This window comes from Amphibalanus amphitrite, unplaced genomic scaffold (assembly GCF_019059575.1).
Source record: "Amphibalanus amphitrite isolate SeventyFive unplaced genomic scaffold, NRLGWU_Aamphi_draft 002139F_arrow, whole genome shotgun sequence".
NCBI classification, from domain to species: Eukaryota; Metazoa; Arthropoda; class Thecostraca; order Balanomorpha; family Balanidae; genus Amphibalanus; species Amphibalanus amphitrite.
The window spans coordinates 1-23,200 of NW_024883632.1; the positions used below are offsets into that span (position 1 = coordinate 1).

At 46.2% G+C, this 23,200-nt stretch overlaps 1 protein-coding gene and 1 long non-coding RNA gene across 2 annotated transcripts; one reads left to right on the forward strand and one right to left on the reverse strand.

Moving 5' to 3' along the window:
• Window positions 1-1,474: 1,474 nt before the first annotated feature.
• Window positions 1,475-22,723, reverse strand: LOC122376438. Its single transcript, XM_043356306.1, has 4 exons — window positions 22,703-22,723; window positions 3,369-4,013; window positions 2,901-2,963; window positions 1,475-2,208 (listed from the first exon to the last, which is right to left on the reverse strand). The coding sequence occupies exons 2-4, from the start codon at window positions 3,994-3,996 to the stop codon at window positions 1,574-1,576; spliced, it is 1,326 nt and encodes a 441-aa protein (XP_043212241.1). The 5' UTR covers window positions 3,997-4,013; window positions 22,703-22,723; the 3' UTR covers window positions 1,475-1,573.
• LOC122376439 lies at window positions 10,587-17,242 on the forward strand. The gene is made up of 3 exons (XR_006255637.1): window positions 10,587-11,177; window positions 12,146-12,278; window positions 16,588-17,242. It is a non-coding gene; the product is annotated as an uncharacterized LOC122376439 (long non-coding RNA).
• Window positions 22,724-23,200: the final 477 nt, after the last annotated feature.

A 23,200-nucleotide genomic window follows, 5' to 3' on the forward strand; every position in this document is an offset into this window, starting at 1 on the left:
AGAGAGAGAGGAGGAGGGAGAGAGAGAGAGAGAGAGAGAAGGAGGGGAGATGAGAGAGGGAGAGAGAGAGAGAGAGGAGAGAGAGGAGAGAAGAGAGAGGAGAGAGGAGAGAGAGAGAGAGGAGAGGAGAGGTAGCACGCGGAAACATAATGCGGCGATAGCAACTCAGCAAGGTTACATCATAGATTACCTGGTACTCCTCACTAGCTAATCCATTTCCAGATAATCCAAGGCTATATAAACCGGTGATAGGAATTTATGGCGGAAATAAAGACCGCATTGATGTCGCGTCCAGATCGCGTCTATCTAGAGCGATAAGATGTTTGCTCTGGGGCAGAATGGCATAGCACTCCCAGCTTTCAATACTGGCTGTTGAGGCCTTACAGGTTTACACCCAGCACGGATGGCCCTATTGAGAGAAAGATCTGCTGCCTTGACAACGATGCATGAATGACTGCAACCTACTCATATTTGACGATGACATTGTCGTAAACAGTAAACGACATGGCGACCGGCGCACCTCTATGCATGGCACACAATAAGAGGTTTACAGCCGGCAAGCCAGCTCATATAATTTGCGACACTGTAGATAACTGCAGATCGATATCACTACTAATGAAGCAAAAACCGTGTGACATGTATATCATGCGATTATCCGAAACATCCAACAACGACAGTTATCATCCGACCCATCTATACAGAAAGGCATTAATTAAGCCTGCGTTCATGACAGCATGCAAGGCATGCACCCAACACCGCGTATCTGACAGGAAAGAGTTAAATGCAACAAAGGAGCACATCGGCGGATTGATAATTCAATCTCTGGAAAATGTTTAAATTGCAGTGGAGGAGAAGAGAGAAAAGCGAAGGAATAAATGGTGCATGTGAAGGACAAATTGCGGCGTAGAGTCTATTTCTGTACTGACCTTTCCTTAAGGTTCTCCCTGGACAACTGGCATGGGGACACTTCCTCTAAACCGCGATCAAGCATCTGCTCTAACGACCCTTTGCTCGTCATATTCACTGACTGACTCTGACTCGGACACTAACACTTTCAGGCTTCATTCATTCGTTTATTGAACTGTCAATGATATTGTTTTATTCATTCATTCATTCATTCATTCATTCAATCATTCAGCAACACATACATTTTCATTCATACCTTCAATTATTAATCCATTGATTCATTCATGCGTCCCTTCAGTTGGTCATGCGTACCTGTGTCTTTTAATCCATTTTATTCTTGGCTCATTCATTAATTCATTCACACATCCATTCATCCTTTCCTTCGAGCATATCTCCATTCATTCTTTCGGCCGACCATCAATACATCCATCAATCATTCATCCATTGACTTCATTCAGTCTTTCCTTCAACCAAACACCGCGCTAACCACTTATCATTTCACCTGTCCATACATTCATCATGTAGTTATTCATCTAGTGGATGACGATACTTCATTCTTCACCATTCACCCACTGACTCCATTCATTCTTTCGTTCCCCCACACACCACTCTATTGATTCATCATTAAATCCATTCATTCATTCACTGAATCATTCATTGACCGTTTCTAACCTGTTTCTGGTCTGATGTCTCCCTGTGTCAGAGTCGCCGCGTTACCGCCGTTTGCGCCATTGTTGTCTCCAACGTCCGGCACCGGTTTGGTATCCGCTGCACCATTTATGTCTCCGCCAATAGCATTGGCCTTGGATGCGTCTTTGACGGTAGATGTTTCTGAAGCGCCACTTGCGCCTTTATCAACACCAGTGATCTTTGATGGGCCATTGTTGTCGGGAGGGGGGGTCACTTGTACGTCAATCTCGTAAGCAGGAATGATCCTCGGTGCGTCATTTTTGACAGAGCCAGCGAGTACAGCTGCTCCATCGCTGGCTGCCAGACGATCCAACTTCGCTTCTCCGACGTTTGTAGCTTGAGCCGCACCACCAAGGGATCCAACACCACCCCTTACAGCTGATGCTTCCGCACCTCTGCCTTCTGTTTCAGGATTACCAGCCGTAGCTTCGGGTCTACCAGCTGCTGCTTCAGCAACTCCATCCACAGCTTCAACTCTTCCAGCTACGGCAGGAGCAGGAGTGGAGGAGCCTTCACCAGCGGATGCGGAAGCCGTCGTGGTAGCCGCAGTTACTGAAGCTGGAGAAACAGTGGAAGAACCGACTGCTGAAGAAGCGATGGCTGGAGCTCCCTCTGGCGATTGCAGGGTAGCGTGGCGATGTTAGCGAATTGTTACAGAATATGACAACATGTTACGATGTCAGGGTGCTGGGAATGATGCAGCAAATGATATCGTGGTTTCAGGAAGAATGCCAAATATAAAGTAGCTACATAAACTACATAGCTACATAAACACTGAAAAGTGAAAATTCATCAAGGTTTCTAGGAGAAATTGCTATTGATGGTATCCCCTATATTTAGCTACCACAAGTTAATCAAGCTAGCTACATGTATAATTTGCTCGCATACTAGGTGTTTCCATGACAAGTAGAAGCCAATACAACGCTACACTCATGCGGTGAGAACAGGAGATAGACAAAGAAGATATAAATGTATAAGCACGATCTCATATGTGTGTGCTTATTCTCATGCAGTTAGTTGAGAGATACAAATACACAAATAATAGAAGAACTAGCATAGCAATGTACCCGACCATCTTTACATGCAAAGCGCATATGAAATATCATCAATACAGTTAGCCTAATTAATGACCTTTTGAAGACGTAGTGATTCGACTAATTTGACTACTAAGATCCCAGTCATGAGATTAGACTGGGTACTGCCAGGTCGCCTGTGCGCGTTACTGTTTCACAACCCATGTGGTTGGGATGCAAGATTACTCATAAGTAAGATATACCATAATCAGTGTGCCCCTTTACACTTACCTTGATGTGCGGCCCCCGGGGCATGAAGTGAATGTGAGTTGGCATTTCCGACATTACTACCACCTGAAACAAAGCATCAAATACCTCCTCAAACAGTGTCGAGAACATGAGCGCATTCACACAAAATACAGTATATGGTGTACTCTGTGTTTATTGGTTTTCGATATTCTTTGTCGAAATAAACCAGCTTCAAAACTATCGTCTATGTCCCTGACGCTTAGGACGAGTGCATTCGTTTATAATATCGTACGAGTGAATAACCCGAAGAATGCAGATGCATTTAGCATTGAAAGATTGAAAACTGCACACTCCAAAAACACTTCAATTGAAATAGGACACCTTTGGCTTCAGCTTTGACAGGCGAATACCTGTAGGTAGCCAAGCCAGAATTAAGAACCCAAGATTGTGCGAGCGTGCGTATTGGCTCCCGCATGAAACACTAACACCAGCAAAGGGCTTTGAACCCACCTGCACCTGCGTCGTGTTGACTCGCCACGTCCTTCAGCATAGCCACTAATCTTCTTCCTTGGTACAGCCCGTAGCAATCACCATTGGCCAATCCCGATCCAGCCGGATCGGCACAGGTTGTTTCACAATGCTCTCCATATAACCCCCTCGAGTGATCATCAGGAGGGGTAATTTGCGTAACCCACTGAGAAAGTTCACCACAAACCTCCTTTAAAGGAGTCTTCTCTCTGGAGGGGATTCTTGATAAGACGTCAGCTGGATCTGCCGCAGAACCCAGACTGCACGCTTCTTGGAGTGTGTTAAAAGCGAGCACGCAAAGCTCCCCCAAAGGGTCAGGTACTGACGTGTGTTCAGTTTGAGGATACGGCCGGGTGCACGTAGCATTATACTTCATCCCCTTCTCCGTGAGTTTGAACCCAAGAGGGCGGAGAAGGCGATCCAATACAGGATGAGGGAGAATACTAGAACACTTTGAGTGGGGGAGAAAACGTTTGACGTCTTCGGAGATGAGCCGTTGGTCTGGCGGCTGGGGCGTGGTAGGAGGGGGTGCCAGGAGCGGGCTGACTAAGGTAAAAAGGATGGCCGCACACAGCAGATGGCCCTCTGATGTTAGGTGTGACTTCAGCATGGTAATGTGATCAGTATCTGAAAATAAGGACAGTGTGTTAAAATTGGTGCATATCACAATAAGAAAAGTTACAAAGCAGAGTAGTACAATTATTGTACATATCACAATTAGAGCAGCTTCATTATTATGAGGTAGTTGGACGGGCAGGCGACAAAGTTACTTCATACTGAGGTTTGCAAAAACTCATTGTAAACGAGAGGTTTACAAAAAAATCATTGTAAACAAAGTATCATTATGCACAATACAAAAGTATCCTTGCTGGTTTATTGCAACACTACATAGATGAATAGGTAGTAGTTTGAAGTACTGCTGGGAGCTAGCCCTTTTCATAAATTCAGCTCAAATGTTTGCATGAAGGATCCAGAGAACCAGAGCCAAAGTAAGCAGACTAGCTGCACAGGACCCATTGTGCCCCAAATGTCCAATTGGGCAATTGTTCCAATTGTTGACCCTAACTGCCTCCAGCAACTACAAGCCAACAGTCGAGAGCCTCATAAGTACATCAAGCTCTGCAGGCCACCAAAACACGAGATAATTTCCCCTTAACACCAACACCAGGAAGCCAGGTGTCCGAGCTCATCTTTGCCAGGGCGACCCACCAGCCGAGCTCTGCCTGCTGGGCCGAGAGCCAAGGATCACCCCTGAATTACCCACAGAGGTGGCACATGATGGTTGGCACGGTATATGGTGAACTGATGGTTGATGGTTGGCTGTTGGGACAGCCGTGTCAGGGCAGGCCAGCCAATGTCTGGACCTCGAGACTTGCTTGTGCATATTATAACCAGAGGCAGATTGCAGACCTCGCTCTTTTGGAGAGGAACCGACACTGCACAGCTAATCACATCTAGAATTTTTCCTCCTCCAACACCAAGCAGACGCATTATCCCAATCCCCCTGCGGTCCATCTCTCAGCGCCCAGCGTAACCAGGGGAATTGGCGCGTCTTTCCTACACGGTTTCCTGCCTCTCCTCATGCACTGGTGAGTGATTCAAGGAAACCCAACAGGTGAGTTTAACAGGTGAGTTAAACGCACTGTTACGAAACGACCGACTCTCAGCTTGTTTAACTGTGCGCGTGCTTTCATCTTCAACAGAACTTCACCAGCTTCACTGCCACCACACTTGACACACCTTCAAAGTTCCACAGTGTATTGGGTCTAACATCCAATACCTGTCAGGCACGTAGCCAGGATTTTGCTCAGAGAGGCGCCACAGGTCGCGGCCTAGTGTCGTACCCCTCCAAAAAAGGAAAACTCCTTGGATTTGGCCCACCATTTTTGGGGATGTTGTGCAGCGTTTCTATTTATTTTTATCTTTTATTTCATTTTAATTTTATTTTTCATCTTCAGGGGTGGGGCATGGGCCCCGTGTCCCCCCCCCCTTGGCTCCGTCCCTGATACCAACCAACGATAGCTGTGGTATAACTCAGCTCCCCGAGGGACCCGCAGAACGATCCACAGCACCTGTAATCAGCAGCCGCACTGCTCAACGTTTGCGCTAGTCAGGTTCCAACAATGTCCAATAGGATAGAGATAGGAGAGTCAGAGGAGGAATTCAGGAACCCCATACACAACACTCGAACTCGAATGCCCGCGTGGTACAACCCATCGCTGAAGTAATGTGCGATTTCACCAATTTCAGCGGATGGCTTTGAATGGCGACTTTTTCAATGTGGAGTGATCGAAAAGAAGCCATCAATAGATAAAGTTGCAGCAGCAAGGGTGACGACTGACGATTAATCTAAGCTACGTTAAAAGTTTCATTGTAGTCTGGCTAATCGTTCCTAACATTCAGACGCAGAACATGACTGAGACCGCACATTATTTCTGCTGTGGACTGTACGTAAACAAATCGACGTCACCGTCGTTCCAACCAGACTGGAAAAAAATACACGTTATGCCGAATATGTCCAGTGTAGTGGCGGGATTGCGCCGAGAATTTCAGCGCACGTCCGGCGTAACTTCGCATGCGCCGAATTCGGCGCAAAGTGGCCGCTGAATTTTATTTTCGGCGCACGGCTGTCGCAAAATTTTTCGACGAATGACGGTCACTCCATTTTTCGACACGCTGGCCAGTCTAGCAGCAGATTCGTCCTGCGGGCGGCTCTGGAGAGGGTTCGGGACAAAACATCCCCCGCTCCGGTCGTCGCGTGCTCACTCACGAGACGCCTTTAGTCTACTGAGCGGAGGGGAGGCCGCCCACGTGAGGCCTTCACCCTCGGCGCGGAGATAGGTATGAGAGGCCTTGTTGGACATCATGAAGCGTTGCAAAGTAAATCTGTAGTGGGTTCCTACTTCCTGCCCACTGCGGGATCGAGGGGAATGAGAGAGCGGACGACCTGGCGAAATGAGCGGCCGCCTTGCCCTCAAATGCCCACTCGCTGACCCGGGCGGTTCATTATATTGCAACCTTACCTTACCTTTCGGTAATGGGATTTTTTTTTTAGGCTGTAAGGCCTGTGAGACCCGATCTTGGCGAGCTCCTGGTGTCAAGCATAGCTCAGTCTGTGTCGTGTATGGTAAACGTGATTGACAACCAGTGCGCAGTGTGACGATGAAATAAAATAACCTCGCGGTAATAGCGCGACAATGGTCCCAGTCACTAATCAACAGGGCTGCGGAGTCGATGGATTTACGGCGACTCCGACTCCGACTTTCAAAAACCAACTCCGACTCCGAGCAGAAATGTCGACTCCGATCGACTCCAACTCCCGACTCCGCACACCTAGCAGGGCTGCAGAGTCGACAGATTTTCGGTGACTCCGACTCCGACTGGGGTTTCCAATATCGACTCCGACTCCGACTCCGGTCACAACTGTCGACTCCGACCGACTCCGACTCCGCAGCCCTACTAATCAAGCCACTCTTAGGGAGCGCGCTGCCGCTTCCTATCCCCAGAGAGGTCTGGGCCGAGAGGGCGCCCGGTTTCGGTGCACCAGATGAGGGCGGGCCGCTGGGGCCGCTCGGTCCAGTACGTGCAACGAATCGGCTGTCTCCACTCCATGGCGTACCAGCAGTGCCCAGACAAGCGGTGCCCCGCGGCGCGTGTGCCGAGAAGAGGCTGATCTGCTCCAGCATGTGCTGCTCCGCTGCCTGGCCCTCGGCCAGCCTCTAATACACTGCTCGGCACTCCGTCCATTTTGTGGCCCCAGAACTTCCCGTAGGTTTGAAGGTTTTAGGTGTGTTTACACCACCGAAGCTATCGGTGACGCCTGCGCTACCGTTACCGAAATCTTCTCAGGACTTTATCTTGACATTTATGATTTACCGGTACATGAAGCTAAATTAGAAGGGCTAATCGGTAAAAGTATACATTAAGTCCGAGTGACTGTTAAAAGATAAAGTTTTCATATTCTTACATTATTTGACATCCTGAATCCAAAAATGATACTTATATGTCCTGGAAATAAAAGAAAAACATAATCAAACCTGACCTAACCTTACCTATTTACCTACAACCTACCAACCTACAACCTACAAACCTACAACCTAACCTAACCTACAAACCTACAACCTAAAACCTACAAACCTACAACCTAACCTAACCTAAAACCTAAATTTTTTGCTGTTACATATTTGTATCAACAGCGTCACAATTGTCCACTCGGACCTAATATATACTAATACCGGCTAATCTTTAGGACAAAGGCACACTTAAACGTGAATTTAAACTAGATGCCGGCAGCGCTCTTGCGTTGCCTTGGGCCAGAATTGGAGGTACGGTACTGAAGGCACACACCGGGCCAAACCACCGAAACCCAGACTGAGCTTGGACTGAACCTGAAACCAACCAAAACATCCCAAAAATGCTTGGAAGCACGTGAGATTGGTGTGGATATCTACCTACAGTAAGATATGCACGTGCATAGTTCATGTCCCAGGCACCCCAGTGCAGTCATTTTCATAGCATCCTGTAGCATGTGTCTAGTTCTATCAGTGTACCGACTTTTGTGTCGCTATCTCGACGTTTCCCGTGATCAGAGGATCCATCGTCAAAACCGTTAACCGCCCCCCGCACGCGCAGCTTGCACCCCTCGGATATTATCTCGCCGCAATGTCAAGATTCAATGCATTTTTTCTTATGACCTGCAAGTTTTGAACCAGTTAGAGCCGCCGTTTACCCTGCAGGCGTGGCAACGTACGAAGGGGTGCAATCGGCTTGCACGTGCATAGCTCATGCACCACAGAGTTTAGCTCAACCAAATGTGCACTATTTTGGAGGCCTTGCCTGGGACTACAATTGAACCGATTTTGAAGTTGATAGCTCAAAATTTCTTGGAGCCAGAGGACCTCACGTCAAAACGGCTTTCCGCCACCAGCACGTGCAGCCTGCACCCCTCGCAGACGGTGACCCCCCTGGAAACTGGTTCAAGGTGTTACCGATGTGTCCCGCCAGTGTGGCTTTGTCCGTGACCTCGGGTTGACCTGTAGCCTTGACAAAAAATTTCGTGTCACCGAAACTTTGAAGTGGAATAGCATGTGCCACGAAGCACTGAGCGAACCGAGGCCAGCATCAAAAGTTTACCTCGCCGGTGACGAGTCGAACGGTACCACGTTGGTCCCGATCGGTCCACACATTTTGACTCCAGGTCCAAAAAAGCTTGGACAAACTCACATACATACATACTGACAAACAGGCTCAGCCGAACTTTTTTTCAGCGACCCACCAATGGGAATTTCCGGATGCAAAAGCATGCTATCGCATGCTTTTGATCCTCCAATTCTGGACAATTTACCTCATGCAAAACATCTAAATCTTTTTATGTGCTTATCAGTCAGATATTACGAAGTAAGAAGTAAGAAGACCAGAATTATTGCACGACCAAGGATTGATTCCAGGACAAATCTTCGTATGGCATTTCTTCGTCGCGCAATTCTTCGTCCGCATTTCTTCGTCCGCAAATCTTCGTCGGCGCATTTATTCGTGTCGCATTATTTCGTCTCGCATTTCTTCGTAAGCGCAAATATTCGTAGCGCATTTCTTCGTTTCCGCATTTCTTCGTCGGCGCATTTCTTCGTCAAGCATTTTTTCGTCCACGCATTTCTTCGTCTACGCAAATCTTCGTCCGCATTTCTTCGTCCACGCAAATCTTCGTCTGCGCATATCTTCGTCCGCAAATCTTCGTCCCCGCAAATCTTCGTCCGCAAATCTTCGTCCGCATCTTTTCGTCCACGCATTTCTTCGTCTACGCAAATCTTCGTCCGCATTTCTTCGTCCACGCAAATCTTCGTCCCGGCAAATCTTCGTCCGCAAATCTTCGTCCGCAAATCTTCGTCCGCAAATCTTCGTCCGCAAATCTTCGTCTGCAAATCTTCGTCCGCAAATCTTCGTCCGCATTTTTCGTCCACGCAAATCTTCGTCCGCAAATCTTTGTCTGCGCATATTTTCGTCCGCAAACCTTTGTCTGCGCTATCTTCGTCTCCGCAAACATTCGTCCACAAATGTGGTTCAATAAAACCATGAAGAAATATCAGACCATCAAGTGATTGACGAATTTAATGCATGGAATGGATGATCGAAACTTTTGAAGTCAGGTAGATGAGGTCTGTCAGGTGAAGCTATTGTATTTGGGAGCCGACAATTGTAACATTCCATATCATTTGTGTCCCGGACATTCTTTTTTTTTCGCGGTCGATGAATGACAATATAATCTCTTGTACCCTCGCCGGCATAGGCGGCGGAACGGGGAGGGCACTGGGGCACCGTTCCCCTCTTTAATTTTGGCCTTTTAACAGACGTAGCCCTATGGGCGTTGCATGGCAAGAATGGGACTAAAAGTCGGCAGTGCCGTGCCCCCCCCCCCCTAATTGAAGGTGTTCCGCCGCTACTGCTCGCTGGACCTATTTGTTTTCTACATACACGCCGGCCGAGGGGGGGGGGGCGGGTGTACGACACACCCCCCCCCCCCATCGCCGTTTCGCCACTGGTGGAGCTAGCGCGTCGCGAAAAAAAACGAGCGTGTGCGCCGTTACGAGACGCAGAGATTAATACCCGATTTTAAGGCCTTCTAGGTCAGGGGTCGGCTTACGGCCCGCGGGCCAGATCCGGCCAGGAGGGTGACGGTTGGATCCGTTCCGCGACCATCTGACGTCCGGCCCGCGGCTGGTATCAGCGACTTACATCGTGTTCCGGCCCGTGGTTCCTTCAGAAATCGACTCCGATATAAAAGTGACTTAAATGTGCTTTGGCACAATAGTTCTTCCTTCGCACACTTCATGAGTTTATAAACACCACTTGCGGGTGTTTTTGTCTAATTCTACTTCTAGACAAAACTTGCGCGGGCCGGACGTCAGATGGTCGCGGGCCGGATCCAACCGTCACCATCCCGGCCGGATCCGGCCCGCGGGCTGTAAGCCGACCCCTGACCTAGAAGGCCTTAAAATCGGGTATTAATCTCTGCGTCTCGTAACGGCGCACACGCTCGTTTTTTCCGCGACGCGCTAGCTCCACCAGTGGCGAAACGGCGATGGGGGGGGGGGGTCGTACCCCCCCCCCTCGGCCGGCGTGTATGTAGAAAACAAATAGGTCCGGCGAGCAGTAGCGGCGGAACACCTTCAATTACACTGAAAGAAAAGTACACCTTGGTGGTATTTTTGGGTGATATTTGTAACCACTTAACACCACTTTCCAGACTATTTGTACCACCCTTAGCCGAAAATTCAGAGTTAAAAGATGACTAGGTGCATTTTTTACTCAACTTAGGTGTAATCCATCCAGTACTTTAGGGTTTTCTTGCAACTATGGTGTAATTTCAAGTTCTTATGTTTTTTACACCTCAGCTTATTGGTAGTAAAATTATTACCCAAGTGCATTTTTAATCCCATGCGGATAATAAATGGCTAGTTGGTAGCATAAATTTACACTTGCGTGGTTCAGCTGATTATCGCAAAACCTAAATGGAGTAAATTTACACTGTGGACTTGATAAGCGAGGGATTTTTAGGTGTGGTTTTATGCTACATGGTTATTTCAGTCTTCAGTGTTGTATTTTTACAGCTCGGGGCGTTATTTTACTATGGTGTTCCACGTGGCCAATTTATACCGCCATTTTGTACCGCCATTTTACCGTTTGTGTCGAAACTTTGAACTGGATGGATACATGGTGAAGCGTGGGGTGGCGTGCAGGTGAAGCGTGCAGTGTCTACTGGACGACCAAGACCGCGGCAAGCAGTGAACAACAAAGGTAAGACTTAAAATGTATCTTTTGGCCAGGATATTGCCTTATATTAAAGGGACTATTCCACCTTTAACATGGGGTTTGAGTTGAGATAGCCAAGTTTGCGGCGAGGTTCAGAAACCACTATCTAGGTATCTAAGGTTGCAACCCCCGCGGCCTCTTGGTGTTGAAGAAATTCGTTCCCTTCATTTGAAAATGGGCTTGTACAAGGCCCTATCTTCAACATAGAGCGACCGTTAGTGTGACGTCACCTCGTTTAGTCATTCTGATTTAAATGGGTTTGTTCGTTGAAAAATCGCTTAAAACTTGGTCTGAACTTTGTTGTGGTGCCTACAGAGTAAAAAGAATCAGATTTATGACAGTAATGTGGCCTGGGGAAGGAGGTAATTTTGGGCTGTGACGTCACATATTTGAAAGTTTGTGTTTGGAATATGGGAAGCCTAAGATGTTTAATGAAAAATAAATGCCAGAACCGTGTTCCTGGTCATCCAATCTATAAAGTCGGGCACAATTTAACTGGTTTTAACAACATTTTAGAAGGTGGGATAGTCCCTTTAACCCATTTTTGGTCACAGTGAAAGTGACTTGCTGGTCAGACTGACCATTATCAATTTACAGCCAAAAAAATGTGATATAAATAGTTTTCCTTCTATTTTTCGCTGACAGCTGGGGTCTTTCTTACCACCTGGGGCCTCCTGTGAATAGCCGATGGTATCTGTGTCTGACCAGTGACCACTAGGGCCCCTCGGCCCTCTGACTCCTCAAAAGAGATGATGCCCTCTAGATCGGAGGCCTTTTGTAGGTAGGAGCCAGCCACACAGGAATTAAGTTAAAATCATGCTCAGCAGGTGGTCACCTGAGCTCGTTCGATGCGACACCAGAGTTTCCCGGCTCCTATAAGATCCCATTTTAGCGACGCTACTGGTGATTGCACGCTCTATATTTGCCTAATATTTGTTTTCCTTCCATTTCAGTTGTGGCACGATCTGACCCTGATTATGGGGACTCGTGAGGAGCCAGAAGAGCTAAAGGAAAAAGTTACGAACATCCAGCAAGTGTGTGAGCAGTATGCGGCCAACGTCCTCCCTGATACGCCAATCACCGACGGTGAGTTTCGATCACTTATCACGCGCACCGACGGGGGGCGGATTCTGCCCCCCCCCCCTGAGGTTTTTCGCAAATAGCGGGAACGCGAAATTTGGTACGACTATTCTCTCATCAATTTTACACATGGTGTGCAAGTTTGAACCTCCTAACTTTTTTTAAGGTCAGGTCACCAGGTCACTTTGAATGACCCAGCCTCAAGTCACTTTTTTTGCAATTTTGTCACCGTGCCAGAGCTACAGTAGATGTCGGAGGCCTTTGAAAGTCGCAGGATATTATAAGGTCATTAGTAGCTACAATTTTTTTATCTCATAATTTTGATATCGATGACCTAAGGTCAGGTCAATTTCTCGACCTCCCCATTATTAGTCAATGGGGGAAAAATCAACTCCCTGTTTTTACCACTAAAACGGGTCGGAATGGCCCCATAAACCATACATGACCTCATATACGATCAACCTTCACTACCTTGAGGTCTGTTTTGCAGTTGGGCAGCTGTAAGGTCATGTGACGTCATCAAAGGTCACCAGCGGTTTTTTGACAATAACTCCGTACAGGAACAAGATACAGCCGCGCGGATGGTCTCATTGTGCTCAGCTCGTCAAGGCGCATCGAATGATATGCATGATGACCTCGAGATCACGTGACCTGAGGTCAACCTTTGACCTTGACCTTTTGAGGTCAACATATATATCATTCGATGTGGATTGACGAGAGGATCACGATGCTGCCCTTAGTTTGTTCCTATATTGACTAGTTCGAAAGTTATTCGAGAAAACTCTCTCTATACCTAGCGCCGCTATTTTGACTTTTTTGACCCCTGTGACGTCATCTTTGACCTGACCTGAAAATGACCTTAGTAAAAATTGTAGACCTTGTCCGTGCGTATCCCTTGCCGCTTACCTCTTGTCGCTATCTTGCTTCGTTCTCGAGATCTCAGGGGGGGGGGCAGTCATCCGCCCCCCCCCCCCCCGTCGGTACGAAGTTGGCGCAGACCCCCGTCGGTGCGCGGGTTATGGTATTGTGATCGTGAGAGGGCGCTATTTTTTTTTACATTTTCAGATGTAGCAGGCCAATCTACGCGCCCCCCCCCCCCGTCCAATTTGTAATCTGTGCTGATAGCTCCTCGGACCGCAAAGCATGCGCCAATCTGATCGATGATTTTTCTCAGAATGTCCGAGGACCGACGAATATCTGTTGACTGTTTATACAACTGTGGGCTTTGATTTCTGGTAGCCACAGCTATAAGGTCTATTGTAAATAATCATTGAGTTTTATTCACGATCGATGGCAACACAAGTCAAATTCCTAAAACCAGACGTTTCGGCCACAGGGTGCCTTCGTCAGTGGATACTAGTGATTAATTAACCCTCGCCCGCACATGGGGGGGGGGGGGGTGGTTGCCACCCCCCCCCCAGGTAGTCTTTCTGCTCTGCACTTAACATTTTTAGAGGTAGAGGGCTGATTTTTCGTATGGCTGCTCCTCTATCCTTTCTTGATGTCCACTGAAAATTTGAAGTTTCTGTGACTTTTGGTTTCGGAGATATGACCTTGTTTTTCAGGTCATGTCATGACCCAAATGGCTAATTCTCAACATCTTGCGTTTGCCATGGGCCTTGTGAGCTTTTGACACCCTGATTTCGGCCTTTTTTGCCAGTATTACCTCCCACCTATCATGGAACATGTTGTTCGACGATGTACAGGGGTCAAGGTCAGGGTCAAGGTCAACCTAGGTCATCTAAGATAATTGCGTTTTAGGCAAGCGGAATTTACTTTTTGTGAATTTTTTTGACTGCATTTTTGGTAAAAGCTTCTCAGATCATGATTTCATGTAATATGGACCCAAAAACAATCGGTGCACACATCAGTATACACACAGACACACACAGACATACAAACACATATAATTGACCTTGACCTAACTTGACCTGAAATGACCTCAGCAGCAAAATTCTGGTCGGGTAGTGTGACAAAGAGGTTTTAGCTGGCTTGGCACCAGAAAACACCATCGTCATCGGCATTTGATAAGCAGCGCACTTGATATCCAACGGTGACCCAAAACAGCAACATTTTTTAGTTTGACCTGACCTGGAAGGTCAATGACTGACCTGAGAAGGTAAAACTGGGTATCGTTGGATTCGTCTCTTCCCAAAGAATCTTTTTGGTCGTTACCGCTAAGCTCTATCTCCAACAGGAACGAAATGGCGCGGGGGGGGGGGGGGTGGCAACCAACCCCCATGTGCGTTCTAGGATGGGAAAATGGCATGTGCGGGCGAGGGTTAAATTAAAAACACAGTATCAAAAACAATCGGTATAAATCGTTTGAAGTCGACACATCGGGCACAGGTTTCGAAATGCATTCTTTGATTCAACCGAGAACGGCATTCATCACGCTATTGTTCTTGTCGCGTTCTTTTGATATGCTGAAAATTAAATTATATAATGAATGTACCTACAGGTCACAATGTCAATGTCGGAACGTTTAATTCGCTCGCCTTTTCTCAGAGTCTTTCAAAGTTCGCCAATCACCTTTCGTTTAGAAATCGTTTAAGATTTTTTTCCTAGTGCCAACATTGCAGCCGCTTTTGCCCAAGGTGAAGAATCCAGGTTTTTCGTTCACTGTATCTTGGAAACAGATGTGAGCTGCTTCCAGAGCTTTTCTCACCGATTTTGACATGCCTTTTTCAATGACATGAGCACTATTCCAGTTTGGTAAATTTTGACATTTTTCGATATGAAGGACGAGTGCGTTCGATCTATTGTGGTTCCGAACATCGCGTTTGTGACTCGACACACGACTGAAGGAACACAAACGCGATGTCCGGAACCACAATAGATCGAACGCACTCGTCCTTCATATCGAAAAATGTGACTCGACACACGACTGAAGGAACACAAACGCGATGTCCGGAACCACAATAGATCGAACGCACTCGTCCTTCATATCGAAAAATGTGACTCGACACACGATTGAAGGAACACAAACGCGATGTCCGGAACCACAATAGATCGAACGCACTCGTCCTTCATATCGAAAAATGTCAAAATTTACCAAACTGGAACTGGAAAATTTGTAATGTTCGTGAGCTTTCCAAACTTTTCTCATATCATCCATTTTCGTGATCCAGACTCGGAAATGGGTTCAGCTTTTCAAAATTGGGGGCGAAGAAGCTCACTCTATTCACGGAACTGCTGCAAACTTGTTTGTTGAAAAAGTGTCATTTTTTCAACAAGAAGTTTTGAAATATATTACAAATAACGTTGTGGGGCAGGTTAGTGTACGCACTGCCTGGGGGCACATTCGTGCATATTTTTTTAGTTTTTGCGATTTATGACTTTATCTGTAATAGGTTTCACTATAATGACGCTCGCCTGACTCAGTCTCGGCTGCTTGCGACGTCGTGACGAGTAGTTCACGCGAACTTGGCGAGGTCACGGAGGCCGGCACATTCTTGTTGGCCACCCCATTCTGTCTACATATGTTGTGCAATGCATTCTTGTCGAAAGGAATCAAGTGAAATGACCCCCTGCCAATTTCCTTTCGTAAATTTCTGGTAATGCCCGGTAATTTCTCGAACTTTGCACTTGCAGGATGCACGGAAGTGCCCCATCCCTTGCACGAATGTGCCCCATAGGTGGGGCAGTTTCGTGCAAACGTTCAGCTAAAAGTCATTTTTTTCTAATAGAAGCAATAATTTTAGAGGATAACTTTTAAAGAGGAAAAATATCATGCAATAGTTCCTTTCCATACTATAATCAACAATTTTGCCATTGCACTAACCAAAGAAAAGATATATGGATTTATCTATTTTTTGCACGAATGTGCCCCACTCTCCCCTACTTTCTCATCCTACCTACGTATAACGCACATGGGGGAACGGTCAACGGTGGTTGCGGAATGCGGGGTCATTGGTTACTTTATGTCCCTCTTTACAGACAAGTTACCAGCGTTGGCATTGTGGCCTTTCTCTGGTCCCGGCGAAATTAGTACACTATGTTCATTCATGACTTGAAGATGCGTAATTATAATTAAAACTTTATGTGATTTATCATTTTGATTCTATCCGTATACAAATATCTGAGATGTATCTTTACTCAATAGTAAAAGTAATGTTACGTATTGCATCCTGAACCGGTGAATACATGCAGACAATTTATATCTCACTCAGTTGCACCACGGAAGGGCAGCGAGCCGCGCTCCTGACGGGTCCCGAAGGGCTGAGGCTTCAACGGGAGTAACCATACAATAATGTTTATTCTCCTGGCTCCGCTGTGTCGGGAAATCATTGTTAATTTATTTTCCTCTTCACAGGTGACGAACTGGTGGCGCTACCCGCCTACGGGCGCGGGGCGACGCTGGACGATCTGAAGAACGAGCAGAGCTCCGTGAGTGTTCAGTCGTCCCGCCTCAACGTTCAGAGAGCGAGTTCGAGCTGCCACAGTCGAAGGTCGGTGAAGTTGCCACAATCCTTGCAACTCATGCCGTGTTTTATCTTCCGTTCTGTTGACCATGCAAGTGCCTCTTGGAGGTGCTCTACAAGAAGGCCCTAAACATCTATTTCACTAAGTAAAGCATCGTAGAAGATAGTGTGCTCCCTGGCTGAGTAGAGTGCAAGATGCGCGTGCGAGAGTACTGGCAATTGCGGTACGCCACTCTTGTCATGTCGGCAGCTCAGATCTAGCACAGACCCACAGACGAAGAGTGTATACTGTATACTGCGTGGTCTGCGTGCGTTTCATGTTTCAAAGTTTTTCATGTTTAAGCGCCAAGAGTACAAAGTACAGGGTGGCGCACGGAAAACCCCCGAATTGAAACTTTAATACCTTCCATGATTATTAACCAAATTTGATGATATTTTCACACAATGTACATACGTAGATACACGTTTGGGATGATATTCATCCAAGTTTTAGACAAATGCATTCACGCTCAGCTGAGTTGTGCACCTTAACGTGACCACTATCGTTTTTCAGTACTTTCTCGAGGCGCTCGCGGTACGCCAGCGCTGCTTTCTAGCGCATCTCGACGGTGATCTCTGCGAAGGCGGCTCTGAGCCGACCGTGTAACTCCGGAATGTTCGCTGTCTGCGTCAAGTATGCCTACGACTTCACAAACCCCCACATGAAAAAATCACACGCGGGGTGAGGTCGGGCTAGCGCAGTGGCCAGGGCAAATTGGGCGAGTGCGGTGGCCAGGGCAGTTTGGGCGAAGCCCAACCTCACCCCGCGCGTGAATTTTTTCATGTGGGGGTCTGTGAAGTCGTATGCATACTTGACGCAGACGGCGAACATTCCGAAGTTACACGGTCGGCTCAGAGCCGCCTTCGCAGAGATCACCGTCGAGATGCGCTAGAAAGCAGCGCTGGCGTACCGCGAGCGCCTCGAGAAAGTACTGAAAAACGATAGGAGTCACGTCGAGGTGCACAGCACAACTGAGCTGAACGTGAATGGATTTATCTAAAACTTGGAAGAATGTCTTCCCAAACGTGTATCACATTGTATGAAAATATTCAATTTGGCTAACTATGCTGGAAGCTAACTGGGCTAACTATCCCTTAGCCAATTCAAGTTTCAAATCGGGTATTTTACGTGCGCACTGCGCAACCCCATGTACATATAGAACAAAGTGATTGGGTGGTTTGTTTGTGATCAAAGTGTCTGTGATATAACGTAATCAAACTCATCGAGATCGAAGCCAGTGATTGTACTGTGATTGAACTATGATCAATACATGATATGTGTTAAACATGATATTTCTTAATTACTATTTGCATTATTAGCAGTCACGTTTTATTGCACCGACTGGCAGACATCACTGTTTTATTTATTGTACATAATTTCGGATCCCTCGTACCGCGCGTTCACAATGCGTATCCTGCCCATAGCGTATCTGACATCTCATGGTTACACGATACTATCCGAAATGGTCATCGCATGCCATCCGTTTGACTTCATCATGAATTTTGGTTCAAAGTATGTATAAGCAGACGATATACCATTACATTGCAGCCTAGACATAGAAATACACCAGAGGGTAAACTGAAACAGTAGCGTATATTTAACTCGGGGTAATTTTACTCCAAGCCTTTTCAGTCATAGAATTATCTTTTTGAGTTTTTGTTTCAACGAGAATTATAATGTGATTTATTTTTACTCCTTCAACTTTTTTTACTCTGGTGTATTTATGCTATTTACTTTTTTTACACTCAGAAGCAGGGGGTGAAATCCGATTTGATATTATTACACTGGGAGTGCAATATTACTCTCGTAAATCGCATGCTTTATTCGCCTTTACTCCCCTACACCGGGGGTGTAAAATAATTCCTTAGGGTTGGACTTTTAGGCACCGTACTTTTACTCCAGAGTGGGTGTATTTTTAAGCTCATGGGAGTTATTTGACAACACCCGGTGGTAAAAATAGTCGCTAATCGCCCATGTTAAAGCAGTTTACACGGGGGAGTAGAATGATCACTTAGGGTTGGAGATTTAGGCACCGTAAAATTATTCCAATTTTGGGTGTACTTTTCTTTCAGTGTAGGGGGGGGGGGGGGCACGGCACTGCCGACTTTTAGTCCCATTCCTTCCATGCAACGCCCATAGGGCTACTGTTAACCCGCGCCCCGCTGGGCTATTCAGCCATACGCGCCCTGCTGGGGGGGGGGGGGCAGATTCTGCCCCCCCCCTGTCTAACTTCCGAACCGATGGTCGTAGAAAGACGGGGAAAACGGCAATCGAAAGCTCTCAACAAGGCGGATCTTCAGAGCCCAAATTTTTTTTGCTTAACCCGCGCCCCGCTGGGCTTTTCAGCCATACGCGCCCTGCTGGGGGGGGGGGGCAGATTCTGCCCCCCCCTGTCTAACTTCTGAACCGATGGTCGTAGAAAGACGGGGAAAACGGCAATCGAAAGCTCTCAACGAGGCGAATCTTAAGAGCCCAATTTTTTTTTGCTTAAGTAGGTCAGTGGTCAGGTCAAGGTCAGGTCAAGGGTATAAAATGCAAGTTTCTACAGTATCGGCCTTGCACCGTACCTAGTTGCCGAAGAATGGACTGATACTGATTGCCCAAAACGTGTTCTTAGACTACCAAGACAATATTCGTTGCCTACAATGTCATTCAAAGGTCAAGGTCAAGGTCAGGTCAGGTCAGGTCAGGTCACCAAAAACAAAATATAGAAAAGGGCATGTGCGACACATGTTTTATGGGTCATTTTACTCATAGAATTCAATAGGCACACTCAATAAGTGATATGGACCACCTCTGGATGAATTTCAGGTCGAGGTCAGGTCAAGGTCAGGTCAAGTGAGGTCAAATTTTGAAGTTGGTTGTTAAGGCCTAAATGGTGTCTTTCTGATGCAGTTTTTCACGGCGAATCGAATGGTGCTATTTTAGTTTCCGTACGAGGTCTCGAACTTCTAAAAGTCATTTTTCAAAATTTTTGTGTGTCGTGACGTCATACAATTTTGAATAACTCCCACATTTTTGAACCGATTCTTCTAAAAATTGGTATGTAGGTGCACATAGACCACTTCTCTGACATATAATCCGGTTTTTTCGATACACTCAAAATTTTGGATTTTATAATTATTTTCCCAAAAAAGTCAGTTTTTTGAAGAAAAAAAATTGGGCCAAAATCAAACATTTTCAAAAAACCGAGATAGCCATTTGATAGGCAAAGTAAAATCACGTATAACTTTTTTTTACGTCTTGATTCCTTTAAAAATGAAGATGTTAGCGGCGTTTGAAAATTTGCCGTTTTTGAGGCGAAAATTGCGAACATGACGTCACTAAAACGTCAATTTCTCAAACATTTTCCGACGGATTTCGCTCAATTTTTTTTCAGGGAACGTGTCAAATTGATGTATGATAAGGTACTGAAAGTTTGACGTCGCTGGCGTAACGCGTTTAGAAGTTATTGGCGAAAAACGGGAGGGGGGCAGATTCTGCCCCCCCCCCCAGGCGGGGCGCGGGTTAAAGGAAATAATTCACTTTTAACATGGGATTTTGACCTGGAATAGCAGTTTCGTAGCTTGAGCTGAGACTAGCACAAATCAGGAGCTTTTACGGCTCAACGATTACCCTAGACGAAGATATTCCATTTCTCGTTCCGAAAAGAGTGCCTTGCAGAGGAATGCGTGCCTTGCACAGGAATGCAGCCACGTCATCGTCAGCCAATCAGCATGCTGCTTACAGCCAATGCAGTATGCGTAGGTTTGAACTACGCAATATGATTGGTCAACGCGTAATAAGCTTCCGCACCAAACATTGTTTTACATAGAATATAGTTGATCCTATATTAAAATATAGAAAATAATTGTTTTTACAAAAAGGTTTTATTTTATTTCATGATCATTTTGAGCATAAAAAATCATAAATCAATAGCAAAATACTAATTTCAGGAAAGTGAACTGTTTCCTTTAACCCTAGAACGCCTAGGGGGGGGGGGTTGTATCAACCCCCCCCCCTGAGGTTTTTTCGAAGTGCACGCTAAACGGCTTGTCGTAGCGGGCTGAAATTTTCAATGCCCTCTGGGGCAACCTTTGCGCATCTTTTGCCGAAAAAAATTGATCGGGTCATGTCAGGTCACGGAGTTATGACGTCATAAGAGGTACAGCCTCCGGCCGGATTTTCACAAACTGAGTGCCAACGCCCGAGGTTTCCTGCCGGTGGTACGGACATCGGTTGATGGATCGTGATGAAACTTCCCATGCATGTTGGGGCAAGTATTGGCTATCATATGGTATAAGAAATTTGACCGGGTCAGGTCAGGTCACGGAGCTATGACGTCACAAGAGGAACAGCGTCCGGTACTATTTTTGAAAAGCGCCCGAACCACTATTTTGCTAATTCTTGTCACCTCAATGGGAATATGCAGCAATATTAGCTTCTATAGGGAGGAAATGGACCTCCCAAATCCAAAAATACAATCAGATTTCAAAAATTTAAATTTTGATTTTTCGAATTTCTGCCGCCGACTGTGACCTTACCGACTTCCGGCGGTCCCAACGCGCCATTTTTAGAGCTAGGGAAACGAAATACATACCAAACGATAGAGAATTGATCAAGGAACACGATAGTGAAGGTTTCAAGTCGATATCTCCCACCGTTTTGCCGCAATCGCCGCCGAAAGTTGAAAAAAGTCTATTTTTCCGAAAATTTGACCTTTGACCGGTCAAAAGTAGGTCAAATGTTGACCTAGGACCAAAAATATACCACCAATCGCGAGATCTCGTTGAGAGCAATCCGTTGGTTTTTTCCGCTAAGCTCTACGACCTTCCGTTTCGAAACGCCAGGGGGGGGTCGTAACAACCCCCCCCCTGGTCGTTCGTGTTATGAGAAATGGCCTGGTCGTGCGAGGGTTAAAAGGCCAAAATTAAAGAGGGGAACGGTGCCCCGGTGCCCCCCCCCCGTTCCGCCGCCTATGCCGGCGAGGGTACAAGAGATTATATTGTCATTCATCGACCGCGAAAAAAAAGAATGTCCGGGACACAAATGATATGGAATGTTACAATTCTCGGCTCCCAAATACAATAGCTTCACCTGACAGACCTCATCTACCTGACTTCAAAAGTTTCGATCATCCATTCCATGCATTGAATTCGTCAATCACTTGATGGTCTGATATTTCTTCATGGTTTTATTGAACCACATTTGTGGACGAATGTTTGCGGAGACGAAGATAGCGCAGACAAAGGTTTGCGGACGAAAATATGCGCAGACAAAGATTTGCGGACGAAGATTTACGTGGACGAAGAAATACGTGGACGAAAAATGCGGACGAAGATTTGCGGACGAAGATTTGCGGACGAAGATTTGCGGACGAAGATTTGCGGACGAAGATTTGTGGACGAAGATTTGCGGACGAAGATTTGCCGGGACGAAGATTTGCGTGGACGAAGAAATGCGGACGAAGATTTGCGTAGACGAAGAAATGCGTGGACGAAAAAATGCGGACGAAGATTTGCGGACGAAGATTTGCGGGGACGAAGATTTGCGGACGAAGATATGCGCAGACGAAAATTTGCGTGGACGAAGAAATGCGGACGAAGATTTGCGTAGACGAAGAAATGCGTGGACGAAAAAATGCTTGACGAAGAAATGCGCGTACGAAGAAATGCGGATACGAAAAAATGCGCTACGAATATTTGCGCTTACGAAGAAATGCGAGACGAAGTTATGCGACACGAATAAATGCGCCGACGAAGATTTGCGGACGAAGAAATGCGGACGAGGAATTGCGCGACGAAGAATTGCCATACGAAAATTTGTCCGGTTACGCAAGGATTGTTTGTGTTACTGATCCTAGTTTTCTTCTTGCCGCATCCAGCTTGGATTTTGTCTCCGTTTAATATTTGCTAATTTTGAAGTAAATTGAAATAAAATAACTGTCAAAACAGTACCTAAACACATAAAAAACATCACACGCTCACACTCGGCGAGACGACACGACACAACTTGCGCCGAATGAATTCTTCGCCAAGGTTGTCGATTACGCGGGCCACGCAAAGAAGGTAAGGATGCAGCAAAATTTGGCAACAGATACATTGTGCAATATTTTTCCTTACTGTTTCAAATTTGTTGCATGATATGCGCAATGCGTTTGAATTTATCTAAAAATGCTCAAAATGAAATACAATGAATTTGTTTTATTCATTGGCTTTATCAAGATTATACCTACTTTACGCAAGGGCCAAATCACCGACATTTTTAACCTACCGATGGCCGATGGGTTTTCCAAAAAGATGCTTTTTGAATCGTATTCCAAATGTTTTTTTTGTTGGACTTCGAGACATTTATTGAACGGATGAATAACACTTTTTATGCACTGGTATTTTCATTTAGAAATTTGTCGAAACGTTATCAAAGGCTATGATTTAATGCTGCAGTGATTTATACAGCCCCAAGACGCTCGTAAACATTGCTAGCGA